Source organism: Pseudopipra pipra, chromosome 15 (genome assembly GCF_036250125.1).
Source record: "Pseudopipra pipra isolate bDixPip1 chromosome 15, bDixPip1.hap1, whole genome shotgun sequence".
Lineage (NCBI taxonomy): Eukaryota > Metazoa > Chordata > Aves > Passeriformes > Pipridae > Pseudopipra > Pseudopipra pipra.
This window is the reverse complement of record NC_087563.1, coordinates 7,935,527-7,955,818: the sequence shown is the minus strand read 5'-3', so window position 1 is coordinate 7,955,818 and position 20,292 is coordinate 7,935,527. Positions and strand designations below refer to the sequence as shown.

The 20,292-nt window shown below is 50.5% G+C and overlaps 1 protein-coding gene across 3 annotated transcripts in view; it reads left to right on the top strand.

Annotated features, from left to right (window-relative positions):
- Positions 1–20,292, top strand: part of ARHGAP26 (Rho GTPase activating protein 26) — a 116,368-nt gene that overhangs the window by 51,205 nt on the left and 44,871 nt on the right. For all 3 annotated transcript variants that reach the window (XM_064671654.1, XM_064671655.1, XM_064671656.1), the window contains exons 12-17: positions 2,333–2,369; positions 8,032–8,097; positions 8,847–8,921; positions 13,660–13,747; positions 14,849–14,907; positions 15,734–15,839. In XM_064671654.1, the coding sequence (XP_064527724.1) occupies positions 2,333–2,369; positions 8,032–8,097; positions 8,847–8,921; positions 13,660–13,747; positions 14,849–14,907; positions 15,734–15,839 (431 nt within the window). The remainder of the gene's footprint in view (positions 1–2,332; positions 2,370–8,031; positions 8,098–8,846; positions 8,922–13,659; positions 13,748–14,848; positions 14,908–15,733; positions 15,840–20,292) is intronic.

Genomic DNA, 20,292 nt, shown 5'->3' with positions numbered 1-20,292 from the left:
GGATCCAAACTGGAACAGCGAATGTGCAGGGTGATGATCTCCCTGTATCTGATGTGCTGTGCACCATGACTCGAGCAGGATGGTTTGGGCTGGAAGGGACCTTAAAGCTCGTCTCATTCCACCCCCTGCCATATGCAAGGGCATCTTCCACTAAACCAGATTGCTCCAAGCCCCATCCTTCACTGTATATAGTGTTACCTGTATGTCTGGGGTGAGCCAGGGCACGAAGCCTGCTTGTGATCCCAAGGAAGGGCCATGTGTCTCCAAGCCTTTGAGTAGAGTCACCTCAGGCTTTGTCCCTGGTCCCTTCAACAGAGGCTGGAGAGAAAAACCTCCTTAGGGAAGGCTGACACCATGGCTGGGGCTGCTGGGCAGTACCACGGGCAGGGGAACCAACGAGTGGTTTCCTTCCCTCTTTTCACATATTTTATTTTCTCGATATAAACACTGTTCCTAGAGGAAAACTCACATGCTGACTGCAGCTGGTTTTGCTGCTGAATCATCCCCCGCTTGCCAGATGTGGCCTGATGGATTTTCTCCTGCAATTAATTGTCTCTACTTGGTCTTGCATTGCATAGCCAAGTGCCGTGAGAGGGAGGGAGGGGAAAGGTGTTCCTTGGAACTATCCTAGGAATTAGTGTTGAAGGGTCGGTCTCTGCCCAAACCCCTGGTTTTGAGCTATTCCATTAGATTTGTGCTTCCCAGAGCGTGTCCTGGGTGGCAGATCTGATCCAAGGTGTCCTGCTGCCCTCTGCCTGGTGCCCAGACAGGCAGGAGAGCACAGGAATAGCCTGCGTTTGAGTGACCTGCAAGGAAAGAATCTGTTTATGTGCCCAAATGGTGACATGCTGTGTGACACACAGCCTTTTTGGGGTGTTTTTGGTTTGGGTGGTGGGGGTGTTGGGCTGGTTTTGGGGCACCATGGTGAGCTCTGCTGTGGTGAACAGTGTGTGCCCGGCTGCCGCTGGCACTGAACCTTTGAGGACTCCACAGTCAGCTTCCCAGCCTCATCCTTCTGCTGGAGTTCCTAGGGGAGATCCCAGCAGCAGGGACACTGCTGGGAGCACAGACCCTCCCATCTTCAGTGTTAGTATCAGGGATTGGGATCCCGTGGAGGGAATGCCGAGCCTGCAGCCCGGCGCCTCTCCCGTCCCTGCTGCCGAGGCTGTGCGGCTGTTGCTGCCGGTGTGTTGCTGTCAACACGGCCTTTGGAAACGTTCCTTCCCCCCCCCCCCGGCTATTTTGAGAGGAAGCATGTGATGCAGGCAGCTCCCTGTGCCGGGCTCCCTATGGAAGGGGGCTTCCAGCCCTGTTCCCAGCAGAGGAAGGGTGTGAGGGATGCAGCTCCAACAGCCTGCATTGCTTTTTGTCCTGTCCTATGGATGGTGCAGCGGTCAGCTCCAGCTGGGATGCTGCTGGAGCTCTGGGGGGAAATGTGTGTGTTCCTGTAGGGACTCTGAGTACTGAAGGATTATTTTAAACCATTTCACTCTGTTGAGCTGGAGAAATACAACCTGTCTAAGGCTGATCTTCTTACAGCTGCTCTTGGCATTATGCTGGGCTTTTAAACCGCCCTCACACCATGATTAAAACCTTCTGCCTGTGTTTTTCACCTTTTAATTGTATCCACTGAAACATCACTTTCATCTCAAGTAGCCAGGCTGTAGTAGTGATCAGGATGGGAGAAGGAGCACTGATATTTGAAGGCTGGAGAGGCTTGGGATGGAGTCCGGCGGTGGCTTTGCTGTAGGCAGTGCTGGATGCATTGCCTCATCCTGCTGCACTTCATGTCCTCTCTAAGTTAATGACATTTCTTTTCCTCTTGTACTCTTTGCCTGACTCATTTGCTCAGGCTGTAAGTACCTGAAGAGGGTGGCTGCTTGCTCAGTGTCTGAGCTGCACCTACCAGAGATTCCTGTGATGCCCGTAAGGGAATTGCCTGCTTTGCTCCAAGGTTATATCCTTAATGTGTGTCTTTTAGAAGAGGAGTCATAGAATCATGGAATAGTTTGGCTTGGATGGGATCTTTAAAGGTCATCTAGTCCAACCCCACCTTCATTTTGTTTAAAAAGCCCTGTAGTTCTGGTTTTACCTGGTCCATCCCATTTGCATTCTCTTGTTGTAAGTCCTATCCTAGTTATTATTTTATGACAATTCCAGAGCTGCGGCCTTTGGGTGCAGAAAGTCATGGTAGTCTTTGGGGACCTTGTTGGTGGGGGAGGTGGAGGCAGGTCCTGGCAGCAGACACCATTGGGGTGACACCAGGCGTGTCAGCAGGCCCTTCCCAGCTGGAGCCCAGGTCCTCATAATACTTTCCTCTTGTGTTTTCCAGGTGTACAACTCGAACAAGGACAACCAGAGCGAAGGCAGTAAGTATTTCTTCTCAAGCCTGACCCCTGAGAGGTGACTGAGCTGTGTGGGGAGTCAGCAGGAGAAGCTGGTGACACTGGGCTGTACTGGGCTCCCCTGGGCCAGGGGTGACAAGAATTGGCATGGGGACCACAGGGTGACCCAAGGAAAACTGTGTCTGGCACCCAGCAGGGACCAGGGGCAGAAACCTGATGGTGGGACCTGGGGCCATGGAGAGCAATGTGAGGCAGTTCCCTCTGCCCCTTGGGATGTGTGCCCTCCTGCCCCAAACTGTGGTGTCTCAAGGGCAGTGCAGGGGTGCTGGTGGCCTTGGGACCTGCTCCTGATGCTCAGCAGAGGGTTCAGGTGGCACCTGGGACCAACCAGCTTTCCTTTCTGAGCCAGAATGTACAGTGTGAATGTGCCTTTCCAGAGGGGAATTGGAGCACAAATACAGGAGTGAGGAGGTCCTGTCTCATCAGGATTGACAACAAGAGCCCTTAAAAATAAAAAAGCTGTTTTTATTGTAGTTCAGGCAATCAAAGCCTTGAGTCAAGAAAGCACTTGTTTTTCTTCTTGGAGGAACAGTCGCACCTGGTCCTGCCTCTTATGTCCTGTGTTTTAAAACCCTTAATTGAGCCATTTCCCAGTAGGTTTGATTTGCCATAATTGCAATACTCCAACCCTCAGTCCCTTCCCTCCTTCCCTCAAAACCGGTCACGCGGTGGCCTGGGCTGACGGTCAGTACATGGTTCATTTTTGTGCTGCCTCAGACACGGCATTTTCATCTTGAGCCGAAGCATTTTTCTCACAGTAATTGGTATAATTTGCAGCTAATGTTCCTCACACGCATTTCAGCCCTTGCACAAAGCAGTCTCTTCCCCCTCTCTGCCATGGTTTTTCGTTCCCTTTGGTCCTCCCTGGCATCAGCTGCACATCCATCCTTTCCTCTATGTGTTCCACCTGGCTCTGTGCATCACAGGTCATCCTTGCAGAGCTCAGTGCTGTGCCTCACACTCAGGAAGGGCAGCATGGCCAATGCCCTGTGGGGTAGGAACTCTGCTAGAACAGCTCATCTTGTCTCAGTTTTCCAGAGGGGCAAAAGGGGTTTTTGAGACACAGAGACCAGGACTGGCTCAGCTGCATCCTACCTCGCCTTGAGCTATCACCGCTCTGTGTTCCCTGCACACAGCCCCTGGCTCTGCCAGGACTGTACCTGGTGATTTGGCTTAAGAGACCATTTTGATGGTCTATCTTAAAAGTGAGAAGGATCTTCCCTATCTGCTCCACAGACTGTCCTTCCTGGCTCTGGAAGAGGGTTGGAACCCTTGGCTGTGTACATAACAATGCTTCTGAACCCTCCAGTTGGGCTGGGCTGGTGTGGTCAGAGATCTGAACTGCCTCAGCCCTCATTAAATCCGTGTCTTGGATCTCTGCTTGCCTCACCAGCCACTCTAAAATTGATTCAGGGACTGGCTTTCTGCCAGCAGCCCTTGATACAGGAGCTTCCTATAAGGACTTGAAATGAGTGCAGTGATTGAGTGGGTCCGGATGCAATTCCTGACCCTGGAAACCTCTATACCTCTGCTTCCTGCTTGTACTTATGGGAGCATGACAGCACCTCGCAGTGCTGTAGTGGCACTTTTTGGCCCTACTGTCTAAATTTACAGAGCTTTTGGTTTTACATCCTGCTGAGTGGCCAGATGGCCATCGGCCCACAGGTGATTTATCTTAATCTGCTTTGGGAGGGGGGAGAAAGCCATGCTGAAGGGGTGAGTGGGTGTCACTGAACTGCGCGAGCTAGGAGGATTTAGATGCACTAGTTTGCAAACCAGAAGGACTTGCCCTGCTCTGTGGAAACAAATCCTCCAGGCCATTTGTGCTTATTGCATGGAACAGCACAGAAGAACTCCTTTCCCTTCTCTCCCCATTTCCCTCTCCTTTTTCCCCTTCCACTTGGTTCCCCATTAGTTGAGGACCCCATCAAAACTTGTCTTTATCTTCACGTGCCTTGAGACCCTTGGCTGCCCTGTCTGCTGTGCCCTTATCTGTGTGGATCTGGCCACCCCAGCAGGCACAGTCACAGAATCTCAGAATGGTTTGGGTTGGAAGGGACATTTAAAGGTCATTTAGTCCAGCCCCCTGCCAAGGGCATGGGCACCTTCCACTAGAGCAGATTGCTCCAAGCTCTGTCCAACCTGGCCTTGAACACTTTCAGAGATGGGGCAGCCACAGCTTCTCTGGGCAACCTGTGCCAGGGCCTCACCACCCTCGTTGTAAAAAACTTCCTTTTATCTAACCTAAATTAACCCTCAATCTTCCTTCCCCAAACTTGGCAGCTCACTGGTAGTTTGAGACTTGAAAACTCATTTCTGGTAAGACTTGAAAACTCGTTTCTCTCTGGTCTCTGCTTCTTGGTTTCTCCCCGCCTCTGTGGCTCTTATTTCCTTGAAGTCTTTGAAACCATTCAAGCCAGTGATCATTTCATGGCACAGAAATGTGTGGTGGGGAGGCAGAGGAGCTGCTTTGACCTTGCACTGCCACGACCGACACACAGCTGGAGCCAGCCAAGCTGCACAGAGCTGATTCAGTCCTGCCCCCTTCCTGATGCTCTGATATGCCACATCAGCGTAAAGTAAAGGAATTAATGGATTAAATAGAAATAATCTGCTAGGCAAAAATAGAATGGGATGAGACCAACTCTCTAGCACTAGAGATGTGATGCTACTTGAAGGTCAGATGGGTGTGGGGGTGTGTCTGGGCAGCAGCTGCAATACAGGTGATGTGTATCACTCCTGCCAATGTAAAATGTTACTGTGATAGATTAATTACAGCCTGGGTAGTACATCTCCTTGGCACTGGAATGCTGCTGCTGTAGGAAGAGCCTGGAGCTGAGTCTCACATCCTTCCTTGCGGAAGGAGAGCCTCAAAGGGGGCTCTTTTACTTGCCCTTGGACAGGCAAACAGGGCCTGTTGGAAATTAGGGTTGTCCAGCCCTGGCTCAGGCTGCCCTGGGCAGTGATGGAGTCCCCATTCCTGGAGGGATTTAACAGATGTATGGATGTGGCCCTTGGGGACATGGGTTAGTGGTGGCCTTGGCAGTGCTGAGGCAACAGTTTGACTCTATGACCTTAGAGGGCTTTTCTAACCAAGATGATTCCATGATTCTGTGATGTGGACAGCAGTAGATCCAAATCTGCCTTTGATCTGGGCCATTGCTGAACTGAATCATTGGGTAAATGACTGAGATAAAGAGCAGCTGCTCTGTGAGAGGGGAAATCAAGCTTTTACAATGCTCATTGAAAGTTAAATTTAAGGATGAATAAAGGCACTTTGGATATTTAATCAGATATTATTTCTGGATGTAACTACTGCAAATAAATCCCCGACCTTTCCTGATCCAGAGCTCAGCAATGAGTGGAAGAGCTTATTCATCTGCTTAGGGGGATTATTCCAGGTCGCTTCCATCCAGGGGGACTGCTGGGTTTCCTGCCCCTGCTATTGCTGCAGGGAGGTGGGATCCCAGCCCTGCTTGGCCATGGGGCAGTTGGCTCTGCAGGGTTATAGAATCATGGAATCAGAGAATGGTTTGGGTTGGGAGGGACCTTAAAGCTCATCTCGTTCCCCTCCCTGCCATGGGCAGGGATACCTTCCACTAGACCAAGTTTCTCCAAGCTCTGTCCAACCTGGCCTTGGAGGTTGGAGGTGTCTTTTGCTCAAGTCCAAACATGTGAGGGACAAAAGGAAAATTGTTATTTTATGAAATCGTTGACACTTCCATAAACCAGGCACTTCAGAGAGCCTGAAACAGTGATCTGTGTTGGCTGGACAGCACCATGCAGGGACACCCAAAGGTCAGGGTCATATCAGTGCCAAGTCAAGGCTGATCAGACCTGCTGAACCAGGTTTGCTGGTACAAGAGTGTTTCCACACTGTGGTTTTGTGCTTCTCAGGTACCCTTGTACCTGAGTGATCTGAGTTATGGCAGCTGTGCCCTGCTGATGCAGAAGGCACGTTGGTTTTATGCTGCATCTGTGTTTGGGGAGTGGTGCTTGGAGCCCTCCAGGTGCCCAGGAAAGGGCACTGCAGCTTCTGGATATCCACATGTCCTATGGCACAGGCATCCTGCAGCTTGTGTGCTTATGTTGGCTCGGCACGAAAGCCTGCTTGCCCAGAAAAACACAATAGAGCTGTTTTACTTTGCACTGTTTTGGGTCCTTGTGCCATTCATCAGACAAAGAACACCCCCAGCAGAGAACTCAAAACAAGGGATTAGGAAGGGACTGCTCCATGCAACCGTGAGCTGGCAGCTGGTCATGGAGCAGCAGTGGATCCATGTGTGAATAACAGTGTGAGCAGGGGGAATGCAAAGGAGGGAAGTTGCACGTGCCTTTCTGTGAGGGCACTGCCAGCCCTGGGCACTGGTCCCTTTCTGCCCTGCTCTCCATAGAATGAGTTGTGTCTCTCACAACACAGCATTCTCTGGAGTCTGGAGCCCGGGGAAGCTTTGCACACTGTGGGTCTCCTTCCTATGGAAGGTTTCCCAAACCTTTCTGTAGGAAGGAAGTAATTTTCCATAACAAATAGCTGTGTGCAGCATTTTGCAGGCAGTGGTGGAAAGCTGTCTGTGGGATGATTTTTTCCAGCAGGTGTTTGGATCCGTGTACAATTAATTCCTTGAAATTAGAAGTGAAAACCTGCATTGGCACGAATGAGTTGAGTTGTACATCCCATTAACTCTGATGTTTTAGCTCTCAGTCTCAGGCAGAGTCAGCTGCCTTTGGGACACCCTAATTTGCTCCAAATAAATATTTCATTTGTGCTAATAAAGGAACCTGAACCGTGCACATCTGTGCTGGGTGAGGCTGAGTGGGATGTGTGTGGTGGCTCACAGGACAATATTGTTCAGCTGGACTTTTGCCTTGCTGGGGGCAGGAGCGGCTGCCTGGGGTGTGCAGGAGTGGTTAGGGACAGTGCTGATGGGTACCCCAGGGGCAGTTCTCCTCCCACTGGGCATAGGAGGTGCTTCAGACAGAGATTTGACCCAAAATTTATTCCCGTCTCCCAGTTCCTAATGCTCTTCCACTGCCATGTGCTGTCAGCTCTCTCCTCTTCATGTGATGTTTTTACCTCCACGTTTTCTTAGAATCACAGAACTGTTTGGTTTGGATTGCTCTCCAGCACATGTGTGGCTTGGTTAGCTGGATGCAGAGCAGAAAGGATGTATAGGAATTCCCTGGGACTCATCAAGAACGCTGCCATTTTGGGGGATTTGTTGTGTCAAAAATATATGATTTCGTTTTTTGCAAGCAATCTGTTGTCAACTTTCCAGACAAGTTTGGGTTATCTCACCTTGATCCTAAAATAATTTTTGACCATCCACAGAGGTAGATGCCTGGCTGAGCCCGGGGCTCTGCTTCTCAGTGGGTGTGGAGGGGCTGGTTCAGAGGGATGTGAAGTCTGGAATGACAGTCAGCGTCTGTGCTTGCCTGAGTTACACCTGGTACAAGCTGCTGTACTCAGGCTTTTCTGCCCTGAACACCTCATTTATCTCCTTCTTCTCCTTCCGGCCCCATCTGGGCAGTGGTGCAGCATTGCTGGGGATGGCAGGGATTCAGGAGGAGCATTGTGCTCTGTCCCTCTGCCAGGTGTTCATCACTTCTCTCTTCTCTTCCCCTGCAGCTGCCCAGCTGGACAGTATCGGCTTCAGCATCATCAAGAAGTGCATCCATGCTGTGGAGACAAGAGGTAGGGCAGCTTTGGGGCAGCCCTGCAGCTGTTGGTAGTGGAGCAGTTGCTTTCCTGCTCTTTTCATGGACAAAAATGACTCATTAACCCTCAGATCCACATCAGATGAACCCCGTAATGTGCTCGAGCCGATGCTGTTGCCGAGACACGCGTTGGCCCTGTGGTTGGACTCAGCAAACATTGGGGCAGAGTTGGGCAGTAACACACTGGGTGTGCGAAAGAGGGGGTGGGACCAAAGCCAGGGGTTCATTTGAGCATCCTTGCTGCAGGAACACTGCAAAGCACGTCCTCTCACGTGGGATAACAGAGGTGGGCATGGCAGTCCTTCCCCAAAGCCTCTTGTGAAGACTCCTTGTATACAGATAGGATTTTTGTGAGCCTCTTGGCCCTACATGAGGGAGTGAAGAAATGCAAAAGGTTCAGACCTCAACCTGGAGAATGTGGCACAGTAAAATTTTCCCAAACTACCCTTGTTAAGTGCAGATCCTTCATGGGGCAAACTGTAGCTCCCCTGATGGCTGTGAGGAGGAGGAAAGGTGTCCTTAGATCCTTATTCCTGAACTAATGGAATGTAACACTTTTATTACATGAAATCCTTGATATCAAACCCAAATTTTACCTTCTTCTATAATTTTTTATGTAATTGATGAGAAGGTTTCAGTGGCTTTGCTATTCGAGAAACCCAAGAAATGAAAGAAATATTAGCAGCTCTTGTGACCTTCTCCTAATAAGCTCCTTGTTTTTCCTAGGGATCAATGAGCAGGGTCTCTACCGGATTGTTGGAGTAAACTCCAGAGTTCAAAAGCTGCTCAGTATATTAATGGGTGAGTATCTGGTATTTTGTTAAAGGCAAGCTGACTGTGCGGCTTTGAAGTCTTGCCAGCTGGGAGCAGAGGCTCTTGGTGGAGTCCCTAATTGTGGTGAATGTGCCCTTAGGACCATGTGCTGGTAGAGGCTGGGAGGTCCCTGGGCACCGTTGGCAGGTCAGAAGGTAGGACTCGTGTAGGACGTTGCTTTATGAGGTCTCTGGTGCAGTCACTGGTGTCCTGCTCATATGCACTCTTTGAGTTCTGGCAGCCTTCCCAAATGCAAAGCAAAATCTTCAAAGAAATAGCTGAAAGCTTTGGGTTTTCATCTCCTACCTGCCCCCCTGTTCCCAGCACACTTTGAAATTATTTTCTCGTGCGTGTTGCATGCTGCCTGTGACTCTTCTTGCTTTCCCTACGGACCTTCTTGTGCCTGTTTATCACGGTCTTGCCCAGACCTTTTCAGCATGTGTTTCCCTTGTGCCTGAGGCATTGGACCTTGCAGTTTTGGATGCTTAGGAGAGAAAAGCTGTGACAGAACTTGGTGTTGACATTTTGGGGCTCCCAATGTGCAGCCCCCCGTGTCTGCCTAGCAGCCTCAGAGCCTCTCACCTCTCACAGGGTGTGATGGCCAGAGAGAAGGAGGTGTTTGCTCCCAGTGCATTTGTGCTCTGAACCAGCATTCCTGTGGGCTGGATCTGAGCACTGGAATGTGTAGGAGCAAATAGGTCTGGTGTCAGAGAGCTGGTCTTTGTTCCTGAGGCAGGTCTGGGGCACCATGGCTGACTTTTCCTGGACTGGTTCCTTTTTTGGAAGTATTGTGTTTCCATCACCCACCATGGTGCAGAGCCCTGTGTTGGGTCGCACTTTTTGGGATATACTGGAGAATTGTTATCCTGACTCCCAGCCCAGTTCCATGTCAGCTACAGCCTGGGGGTTATTCTTGACCCAAAGAGGAACTCAGCCCTCCCTCTCTCTGCTCTGTTTGCTGCCCCTCCAGTATCACCTTCCCTGCTCCCTGTGCCCTTCCTGTGGTCCAGGCTGGTGCTGAGATTGGCTCAGGCTGTGTGGGACAAAACCATTTCAGCCCCTGGCCTTGCAGTTAGCATTTCCATCCCACAGCTGTAGCCCTAGGCAGTCTGTGTGTCTGTCCAGGCATGTCTTGGACACACAGTTGAAGAGACAACACATCTGAGCTGGAGCAGGGCAGCTGCCTCTCAGCCAGTCCTGTCTGGTGCTGCTCAGACTTGGCAAAACCACCTATGAAATTGTTGTGGGAATGGGGAAACAAATGCTTAATAATTTGTTAGCGCCCTATTAAATGTGTTTGTTACTCCTTGGGGGAAATAAGTGGCATTTCTGGTCTCTTTTGTCTTTCCCTTCACTTATTAGCATTCCTTTGCTACAAGACTTAATTTTCCTTGCCCTCACAAAACTCCAGTGCTCCTTTCTCTACACATTTCTCCTCCCAGGAAGTTTTAATCTGTTATGTTTCACTTTAAACATCTTTTCCTTCTCCTTTTCCAGTTCCCCCTTCTTTTTACACCATTGAGCTGTTCACTGATCCAAGCCCATAGTGGCTGTTACTGCTGTCAGCATGAACCTATGGAAAGCTGGTAATCCAGGGGTGATTGGAGCAGAAGGGCACAGCACTAAATCCAGGCTCAGGGGACCTCTGCGTGCCAGCTTTGCTCTGGCATTTGGAAAGTTTGCTGCAGTCACGAGAGCTGGTGACTGATGCTTTTATTAGAGAAGTTTGGCACAGGCTGTGGGACACATGAAGGTGCCCTGTGGCCCCCCAGGTCTGATGGGGGAGCCAGCGCTCTCCCTTGGCACACGTTGGGCACGGTTGCTTTAGAGCATCAGATGAAGAGCATTGCTCTGGGGTGGGTGCTCAGGGGTGCAGCAGGTCCACAGGCAGGTCCTCTAGTGGTGTTTGTCGTGCTGCTGCGCCTTGTCCCGTGGGCTGGCAGAGCAATGGACCCCCAACTCTCCTCTAGGGGAGAAGGGTTGGTCTTGGTGAGTCCTGGGGCTGTGACAGATGGCAAAACTCACTTGGGTGAAGAGCTCTCTGGAGCTGGGAAGGATCCAGTTTTGGACACCATCCAGCATCCATTATCTCCTCGGCGACTGAAGCCACTCAGCTGTCGACCTCGTGTCTCATAACACGGTGATATATTGCTGGTGGTTTTCCTTTGTCCTGGTGTGTCCTCGTTACTTGTTGGTGCTGGAAGCCCTGTTACAGGCGAGTGGAGGCTGGAAGCAGGACCCTCTTTGGGGATCCCCTGTGCCATCAATCGTCGGGATGCTTTGCAAACCCATGACTCCATATCTTTCTCCAAATTGTGGGTGAACAAATCTTCATCAACCCCAGTGTTTGGGCTGTCTGTGAAGTCAGTGTCACGCAGAAACATGCCCCTTGTCAAACCCCATCTGTTCTTGCTGCCCTCAAGGCTCCAATATCCTGCTGGCAGCAGCACCGCTCTGCTTGGACACTCCCGTTTGGATCCAACCCTTGTGAACGGAGGAACCAAATTGTGCTTACAACATCAGGTTTCCCTTATATTTAGAAATGAATGTGGGCAGCGTTACTGCTTCACATACAGTTTAAATGGCAAAAAGATCAAGTTTCCCTGAGCTGGTGTCAGTGACACTGCTGGGAAGGGCTTTGGCATGAGGTGTCCCTGCAGGAGGTCGGTGCAGGGACTGTGGAGCACCAGCTCCCCATGGGCAGCAGCTGGATCAGGGACAGCCCCAGCCTATGGGTTTCAGGTTGGGGCAGCAGAGCTTGTCACGGTCTGAACCAGTGTGAAGCAGTGGGGGGGTGTTTCCAGGGGCAGGTCATCTCCCCAACCTTCACCAGCACCAGGTGCCATCAAAATGAGGACAAAACCCAGCACCTAAGCAAACTTTTATCAGTGGGAGCTCTTGTAAAAGGATTTATTGTGGTAGTGTGTCAGAGGACAGTGGGGGCACCAGCAGGTCTGAATTCAGCACTGGCATGAGTTACAGCATCTGATCTGCTCTTGCTCCTATTCCCCGTGGGCCATAAGGGCGGGGGGTGGGCTCCTTCATGCCCCTCACTGCTGGGATGAAACGTCCCTGTGGCTGTTTTGGAAGTCACTGGGTGATGAGGTAGTGCCCCAGGTGGTTCCCCTCGCCCTGGAGAAATTCGTGAGAGATATCAGATCAGTGATTATCAGCAAAAAACAGCTCCAGGGTTACTGCTGACTTTGGGCTATGGGTGGTTTTCCAGCCCCTATCCCACATTGACCCCAGTTCCTGTGGAAGTGTGTCCTTGTGGGAGGCAGAGCTGCGGCTCTGGCTGCAGCATCGCTGCCTGGGGAGACAGATGCTGCAGCTGGAACCCACGGCACTCACTTTTTGCAGACTCATAAATTTGAAGGTCAAGGGGAACTGATTAGCTGCTCTGAGCCTTTTCATGGGACCGACTGTGGAATTTCACCTCGTGTGCCATGATCCTGCCTAGAAACTGCTGGATGAGGTTTTGCAGAGACACACAGTCTGGACTTGTTTGTTCTACTTCGGTTAAAAAGTTTTTTTTAAAATAAGGTGGAACTTTTGGGGGATTTTGTTTTTTTGTTGTTTTTTTTTTACTTTGCCAAGCTTATTTTGACTCTATTAAAGTTTCCTCCTTATAAAGGCAGTGCAGTAGGAAGTTTCCTCAGCATTGACATGGGAGGATGGAGTTCATTTGTGTGATCATTGTGTGAGACACGCATGATCTTTGTGTGAATATACATTTCTCACATGTTTACTTTTCCAGGTGCACCTCTCGATATTGTTTTTGAATTAAAATAAACCCATTGCTCCAAGGGAAAGCCAAACTCTATTCAGGGCATTCTTTTAAGTAGGTTGAAAATTACCCAATGCTTACCTGGGGCTTTAAAATTCAAAAGTGCATTATTTGTGTCTGTGAAAAGGCAGAAATACCCCCTGAGCTGAGCCTGTAGGAGCAGATGGTGCGAGCAGCTGTGGCTGTGTCAGCCTTGGCCTTGGGCATGGTGGGAGCCCCCGCGCCTGCGCCGCTCCCCAGGGACGCTTGGCACTGATGGGATCCTGGGATCCCCGCAGAGGCTTCCCTAGGATTTTGCTGGGAGCAGGATCCTGACTGTGCTTCCAGCACTGAGTTAGCAAAGCGTGTTCATGGAGGAGCATCCACGAGGGAGAGATCAGCACATGGGGCACATCCATGCCCTGCCTCTCCCTGGCCGTGCTCCTCACCCCAGCACGGAGCCATTGCCGTGTTGGGACTCAGTGCTGTGCCTGAGGTATCCATGGCCAGGCCACTTCCTGCTGGCCTGATAGTGGCTGTGCAGGAGATAGGCTGTGATTGCCTCGGTGGGGAGGCAGATGCAGGATGACGTTTGGCATCAGTGGGAAGAGGGTCCCTGTGTCCTGGGTCTGTGTCCTGTCTGTGCCTGGCCATCACCGCTGTCACTGAGCACCACAGGCTGCTGTGCCCTCTGTCCTGTCACCCTCAGAGCCAAACTGCCCATGTCCTCGCTTGGAGTGGATGATTCCCTTTCCTTTCTCTTCTCCCATCCCAGTGAATGTGGCCCATCCCAGGTGATGGACCCCACTCCCCCACATGTCTGTGGGGATTGGCTGTTGTCCCTGGGCTGGGAATAGCAAATAAAATGGGACATGAGAGTTTCTCTACACAGCTGAGCTGGCACAAAATGGAATTGTTTTCTCTTTGCTTCACTTTTGTCTTTTTTGTCTTTTTCCTTAGATCCCAAAACAGCCACAGAGACAGATACAGAGATCTGTGCAGAGTGGGAGATCAAGACCATTACTAGTGCACTGAAAACATACCTGAGGTAAGGAGAAAACCCTCACCTGGCTTCAGGAGGGGTTCAGTGGTGGTCTGGGACATTGCTGCCTCTTATTGCAGACTTTTAGCAACAGCACTGTGATAGAAACAGCAGAAACTGCTCTTAGGTAATTTATTCTGGCTTTTCCCTGACCTTCCAGCATGTGTGAGTATAATCTGGGGAACACACTCATTTCTGACAGATGCACATATCATAGCAACATGATTTTAAAAACTCATTCTTGCATCTCCTGCTTTGATTTAAGCTTTTCTCTGAGCTTTTCCCAATGGACTTCCACCTTCTGAGCTCGTGGCAGGAGGTGGGGGCAGTGCTGTGTAAAGGGCAGCGGCTGTAGAGCTTTTCCAGACACGGTGCTGAGCTTTAGTGTAGTTATAATTTCTGTGTGTAAGTCGATGCCTTTATCGTCCTGGGTATCTTCCCACCGGGCCCGGGTGTTGGCAGCCAGCAGCATCTCATTATCCACAACATGCTTCTACCTGTTGTGACCACAGCTTCTTGCTCTCTGTGGCTGTTGTGTGCGTTGGGTTGTGTTTGACAGAGTGAGGGAGCACAAGAGAGAAGCTAAATCCAATTAGGCTGGTGAGGGTAATTAGCATGGTGGATCTCAGCCTAGAAAATCACAGAACACTACAGAAGTTTGCATGATTGGAAACATTTGCTCCAGAGTTTGAACTGTTGGCAAAGCAGAGGAATGTGGGCAGCACCAGTGTGACCCTCTGAAGGGATGCAGCAGTGGGAGGGGGCAAGGGGAATTGAATGGGAACAGGGATTGTGAAAGTTTTACAACTAGTCTTGTTTATCTTTTTAATTTATTTTTAAATTTACTTGAAAGTCAGGGGCTTGGTAATGCACTGAAACTCCATGTTACTGAAGGAATGCTAAAATTAAAGATTAATTTAGTGACGAATAAATCAAAGGTACTTGCATAGATCTTATTCTTTCTGATGAGGGGAATTAATTAGAGTTGCTGTTGCTAAATTCTGCACTTTTCAAAATGGAGCTGAATTTGTGGTAGAGGCAAAGCTTTCTGTGTGTGGACTGTGTTCCCCAGATGTGTTATGTGCCTGTTTCCTTTTTATCTTCTAGAATGCTCCCAGGGCCCCTCATGATGTACCAGTTTCAAAGGAGCTTCATCAAAGCAGCGAGTGAGTTTGTTGATGTTTATGGCCCCGCTCCCAAAGTGGAGCCTCATTTGCAAGTTACTGAGATTCCCTCTGCCCTGCTGCCTCCCCACCGACCTCCCGGGCTCTCGTCCCAGAAAGTAGAATAAGAATGGAGAGCCACGGGGCAGGTTGTTGTTTGGGAGGTGACCAGATGAAGAGGAAGCACAGATGGTGCTGGGAGCGCGGAGCTGGCGGTGGCTCCCGCTTGTTGTGACCATCAGCTGCCAAGGCGGGGGAGGCTGTTGTTCAAACAATGCCCACGGGTGTTTGATGGCACCAGTGGTGGTTCAGATGTCTGTGCTGTGTTCTTGTCACTTTCCTGGGAGAAGGGGCTTTGCTGGGAGCAGGTAGCTCTCTTTTGGCAGCTGTACAAGGAGCCAGGGCCAGGAGGGCTCACATAGTCCATGGCCACAGTGGTGGTGACCTCTCTCAGCAGCTCCCATTTAGTACCCGTGGATCCAACCGGATGCTCCCTCCTGACCTTTGCTGGGCACACTGAACATACAGAAAGGGAACGTGCTGATATTCCTGTTGCTGAAATCACTCTGGTTACAGCCAACCCTGCCCTGCCCTGCTCACCACTGGCTGTTCACAGGCATCAACTCTCAGCTCACAGTTTCAGCCCATTAAGTGTCTTCCTTTGGATTCAACTGCTTGGAGATGGTAGGAAGGAGCAGTGCCATGGATAGTATCCACAGCATGCCTGGGTGTGAGCAGGTCCTTGGGATGTCTTTTGGAGTTAGTGTTATGAGTCTTCCCATAACAAGCCCCCGATGCAGAGATAAATCATCTTCTATTTCCCATACAGAACTGGAGAATCAGGAGTCCAGAGTGTCAGAGATCCACAACCTCGTTCATCGGCTCCCGGAGAAAAACAGGCAGATGCTGCAGTTGCTCATGAACCACTTGGCAAAGTACGTTTATGACTGATGTGTTTTTCTCTCCTTTTTCCACTTCCTCTGAAAGTTAATAGCGGTGGAAAAGTTTCCTTGTGTGTGTGTGGTGTTGAGTCATATCTGGTTGGCGAGAAACTGGAAACCTGTGTCTGAGTGAACCAAGGGCTGAGCGACAGAGTGGAGTGGGAGGGAGGAATGAGAAGAGGAGGGATGAGGGAGGCAAGGATGAGGGAAAGGGGCTTCCCGACCAACCCCCAGCCCTGTGTTGGCACCAGGAACCCATAAGCTACTGGGAATCTCGTGTTGCTTTTAGTAGCCTGGAGTGGGGTTTGGCTGCCCAGGAGGCAGAGCGGACGTGAAGCTCCTCTCGGGGTTTCCAGTCAAACCTGGCATTAAAGGACTAAAAGTGATTTCTTTGCCCAACAGACAACTACTCTGGGGTGTATTTTCTGCCTTTATGCACCCCGATGAATCAGTATTTCTGGGTCACCTTGAAACTTTGCGAGGGCAAAGGAATGGAATAATTTTTTTTCTTTCAGTGATAGAGCTGACCTGTAATTTCCCATCTTCTTCCTGCTCCTGCAGGTTCCCATAGAAACCTTTGATTAGTGTTTTAAAAATGAAAGCATCATCAGATGTTTGTGACAGCCTCAAGGCTGCGGGGTCGGACCTGCTCTTGCAGTTTGCACTGGTGCTGCAGGAGCAGCAGGGATGAGGCAGGACTGGGAAACCTGGGGAATGAGTTAATCGAGATGACTGCTTAGGAGAAGGTCTGGGAGAACCCAAGTTATCTGTTTAAGGGAAAAAAATAACAAACGGTACTTGAAATAGGCTTAAAACCAACTCCAGATGCTTTCTTGTGACATGGGTTTGTGTCTCCATGGACTCCCTGGCAAGGCTGTTTAAAAACCAAAGAGCTGGTTTAGGTGTTGGTTTCAAACCTTCTGTATTTACAGCCTGAAGCCAGAGCCAGGCTCTTTCGGGTGCTCCCCTTGGCCAGTTGAGATTGCCCAGAAAAGTTTTGGCTGCCCCATCCCTGAAAGAGGGGTGGAATGAGATGAGATTTAAGGTCCCTTCCAACCCAAACCATTCCAGGATTCTATGTGTGCGAAGAATCCAAAACTGTTTAAGTGTTTTCCATTTAAAGGAAACCCTGGTGATGGAGTGAGACGTGGAGGGGGAGGCAGGTGTACAGTGGGGTTTGTGCTGTTTTGGTGGGGAAGGAACTGAAACAAAACAAACAGCGAGTGTGGTGGTGTTGCTATTTTAGGAAAAGAAACAGCTCATAGTGTTATTTAATAGGAAAAAAATTATCTCAGAGAAAGGCAGGAAGCTGAGGAGCAAGAGCCTGCTCTGCTGAGCTCTCCCAACCCTGGTGCTACTCCTGGGGGATCCTGGGCTGCAGAGGGAGAGGCTCAGCCAACCCCAGGCATGGACTCACAGCATCCCTTTAGTGTCAATCCTGCAGCCCCTGCTCCAGGAGCATCACCCTGATCTGGGAGCAGCACCCTGCTTCAAGGAGTACCTGGGGGGCAGCTGGGAACAGGGCTTGTTGCCACAACTTTTCTAAATGAGCAGTTTGAGGCTGCAGTGCCATAAAGCCATATTAAAGGCATAACTGGAGATAAATCCGCACATCTGCAGCAGATGTTTGGAGGGAGGGGCCGTGTTGCAGAAGGGATGGGGCCTGGCTGTCCCGCAGGGATGCTCTGAGGGTGGGACCAGCCAGGGTCTGGGTGCTGCTGAGAGCAGGGCACCCACAGCTAACGTGGGCAAAACCAGGGTCCACTGCCTGGCCCTGCCAAGCTGGGCTACGCTCTTGGAGGGGATTGTCTCATCTGTTTCTGTTTGGGTTTTTTATTTTAAGTAACATATGAATAATCAAGATTTGCGTGTTTATCAGATGAGCTAAAAAATATTTCTCACAGTCTTGCTGCGGAGATTTCTGATACTAAAAACAGAACTTGGGCTGTGTCAGTTGAATAGAAAAAGAGCCTGTTCTCGCTGGTCTATGGCTTCTGGGTTTTTGGGGTGTACGTGCACTGGTGCACTGCTGCTCTGATGAGGGACGTGGGGCTCCTCATGTGATGGGGCTGCAGTTATTAACAGCAATAAAACCGTGCTAAGAAAGCTGATACATTAAAAAATGGCAATTATTAACACCAGTATCAGACAGGATAAGTGCCTCTGAGGTAATTTAGCAGTGCCCTTCCTCCTGCATAGCAGAGAAATGCAGTGGGTTCCCTGTGGCAGCTGGGTGCCCCCCAAAATCGGAGTGCAGTGAGAGGGACTAGCAGAGGAAGGAGAGGACAGATCTCAGGAACAGGCGCAGATAGGATGGAGAGAAAAGAGCATATCAATAGAAAGTGAACATGATTTCTGCCTCTTACTGCATTTCCAAGACTGTTTACACTATCTCATGTCTGTGTGTCCAGGCAGTTATCCATTAAGACACACAGAGCAGGAGTGATTCCTGTTCATGCTCTTTCATCAGGAATGTAATGCTGCAATTCCCTCCCCTGCTCTGCAGACCCTAGTTCCAGTGAAACTTGCTATTATTCCTTGACCCATGAGTAGGTAAACCCTTTAATCTTCTTTGCTGGGACATGTTCACACTCTCAGGATCCGCATAATAAACCCAGCTGTGTTTTGCTGTTCCTGAGAGCAAGAAGATCTCTTTGTTCTGATATTTTTCTGAGGAGATCTCAGCAGGGAAACCCAAGCACCCACAGCCCAGACCGTCCCCTGAGCCTGTGCCCGTATCCTGATGAGAGTCAGTGAGACTGGATAACACTGGCACAGGTTTCCCAGAGAAGCTGTGGCTGTCTCATCCCTAGAAGTGTTCAAGGCCAGGCTGGACAGGGCTTGGAGCAACCTGGGCTAGTGGAAGGTTTCCCTGCCCATGGCAGGGGGTGGAATGAGATGAGCTTTAAGGTCCCTTCCAACCCAAACCATTCTGGGATTCTATGATTAAACCGATTTTTTTTCTATCCAGTAAGTCAAAGCTAAGCAAGGCTCCCACAGTGGTGCTGGGCTGGCAGAGGCACTGCCAGAGTTGAGCTGGCTGCAGAAAATTGCCATTTTTGTTTGTGGAGCTGCAATATCATCCCTGTCTCTTTCTTCTTTTTTTGTGCAGAACAGGAGGATTTCACTCTGTTTATATTTCAAGCATTTCAGGAGTTATTTTTTGTGCGTGGCCATAATTTGACACCTGAGCTTTGCTTTGTTCTCGTGGCAGTGAGTCCAGCTCTCCAATGAAGGTGGTGCTGGGCTCGTGCATCCTCCACAGGGCCCCCAGACCCTCCTGTGGGTCAGCATTCCCCCAGCATCGCTGCCGCTGCCCCAGGTGTCCCCTGACCCACGCACCCACTCCTCTCCTGGCCAAGGTCAGGACCATGGAGCAGGCTGCAGCCAAGCTGTGTGTACGTGTATTTAGCAGAATTAATTATCTCTAATCTCTCCCAGCTGCAACCTGGCCAACACCGACTGGTTCCCTTTGGTTTTGCTCCGGTGGCGTTTTCTAGTTTGCGTTTTTTAACCAAGAAGACAGTGATTGTTATCTCTAGCACAAACTGTTTGCCGCTGATCAGCACGATGGTTTCTAATGGTTTCCGTGGGCTCTGCAGGGCAGCTGCTGTTGGGGATCCAGCAAAACCCACATTGGCACGACAGGGCAGGGGCCGGGCACGGTGTGTGGTGTGTTCCGGAGGGCTCGCTGCTGTACGAGGGATTGTTGGCAAAGGAGAAGAAGAAAAAAATTCCTCCAGGTCTTCTGCCTAAAAATACAACCCGTGCTTGTTTTCCTCGGCGTGGAGCAGTCCCGGCCTTGGCAGCCCTGTGCCGCGCTCCCAGCCACGCTGCCCTGCAGAGCCCCCTGGGAACTGGTCCCCAGTGCTCACCATGGTGGGCTCTGTGCCCACGACTTCAGGAACCCACCGAGGCACCTGCATGGGACCAGGGGTGGCAGATCCCCCAGAAATGTGCTTTTCCTTGGTTTGTTTTCCTGGTTTCCCCCGAAGGTGCAGCCGGCAAGGAGGCTGACGCCTCTTGGCACAGCAGGTCTGATTTCATCCCCATGGCAGCTGTTTATGCTGCTGTCTGGTAACTATTCATTTGCTTGATTTATGTATTGCTTCCAGTAAGTCATTCTTGTCCCGGACATTCTGGAAATTTCCACTAGCCACTGAGGCCTCTGAGATGCTCCGCTGTCTTATGCTCCTCACTTGATTTGGCTGCCAAAAGCAAACAGGGAGCATTCTCTGAGCTAGTGTGCCCCGGGCCAGGCAGTGGTCCTCATTGCTGCCTTCGGGAATGCCATTTTTTTGCCCAGTGCCTGTTTTTGCTCCTTTTGGATCACAGCACTGCTGGCTCCTGGGCAAAGCCCTGGGAGTTCAGGTGACTCAGAGGGTCTGGGTATTCCCATAGGTAGCACAAGTCACATGGAAGGTGACTCCCTGTGGGCACGTCCTGC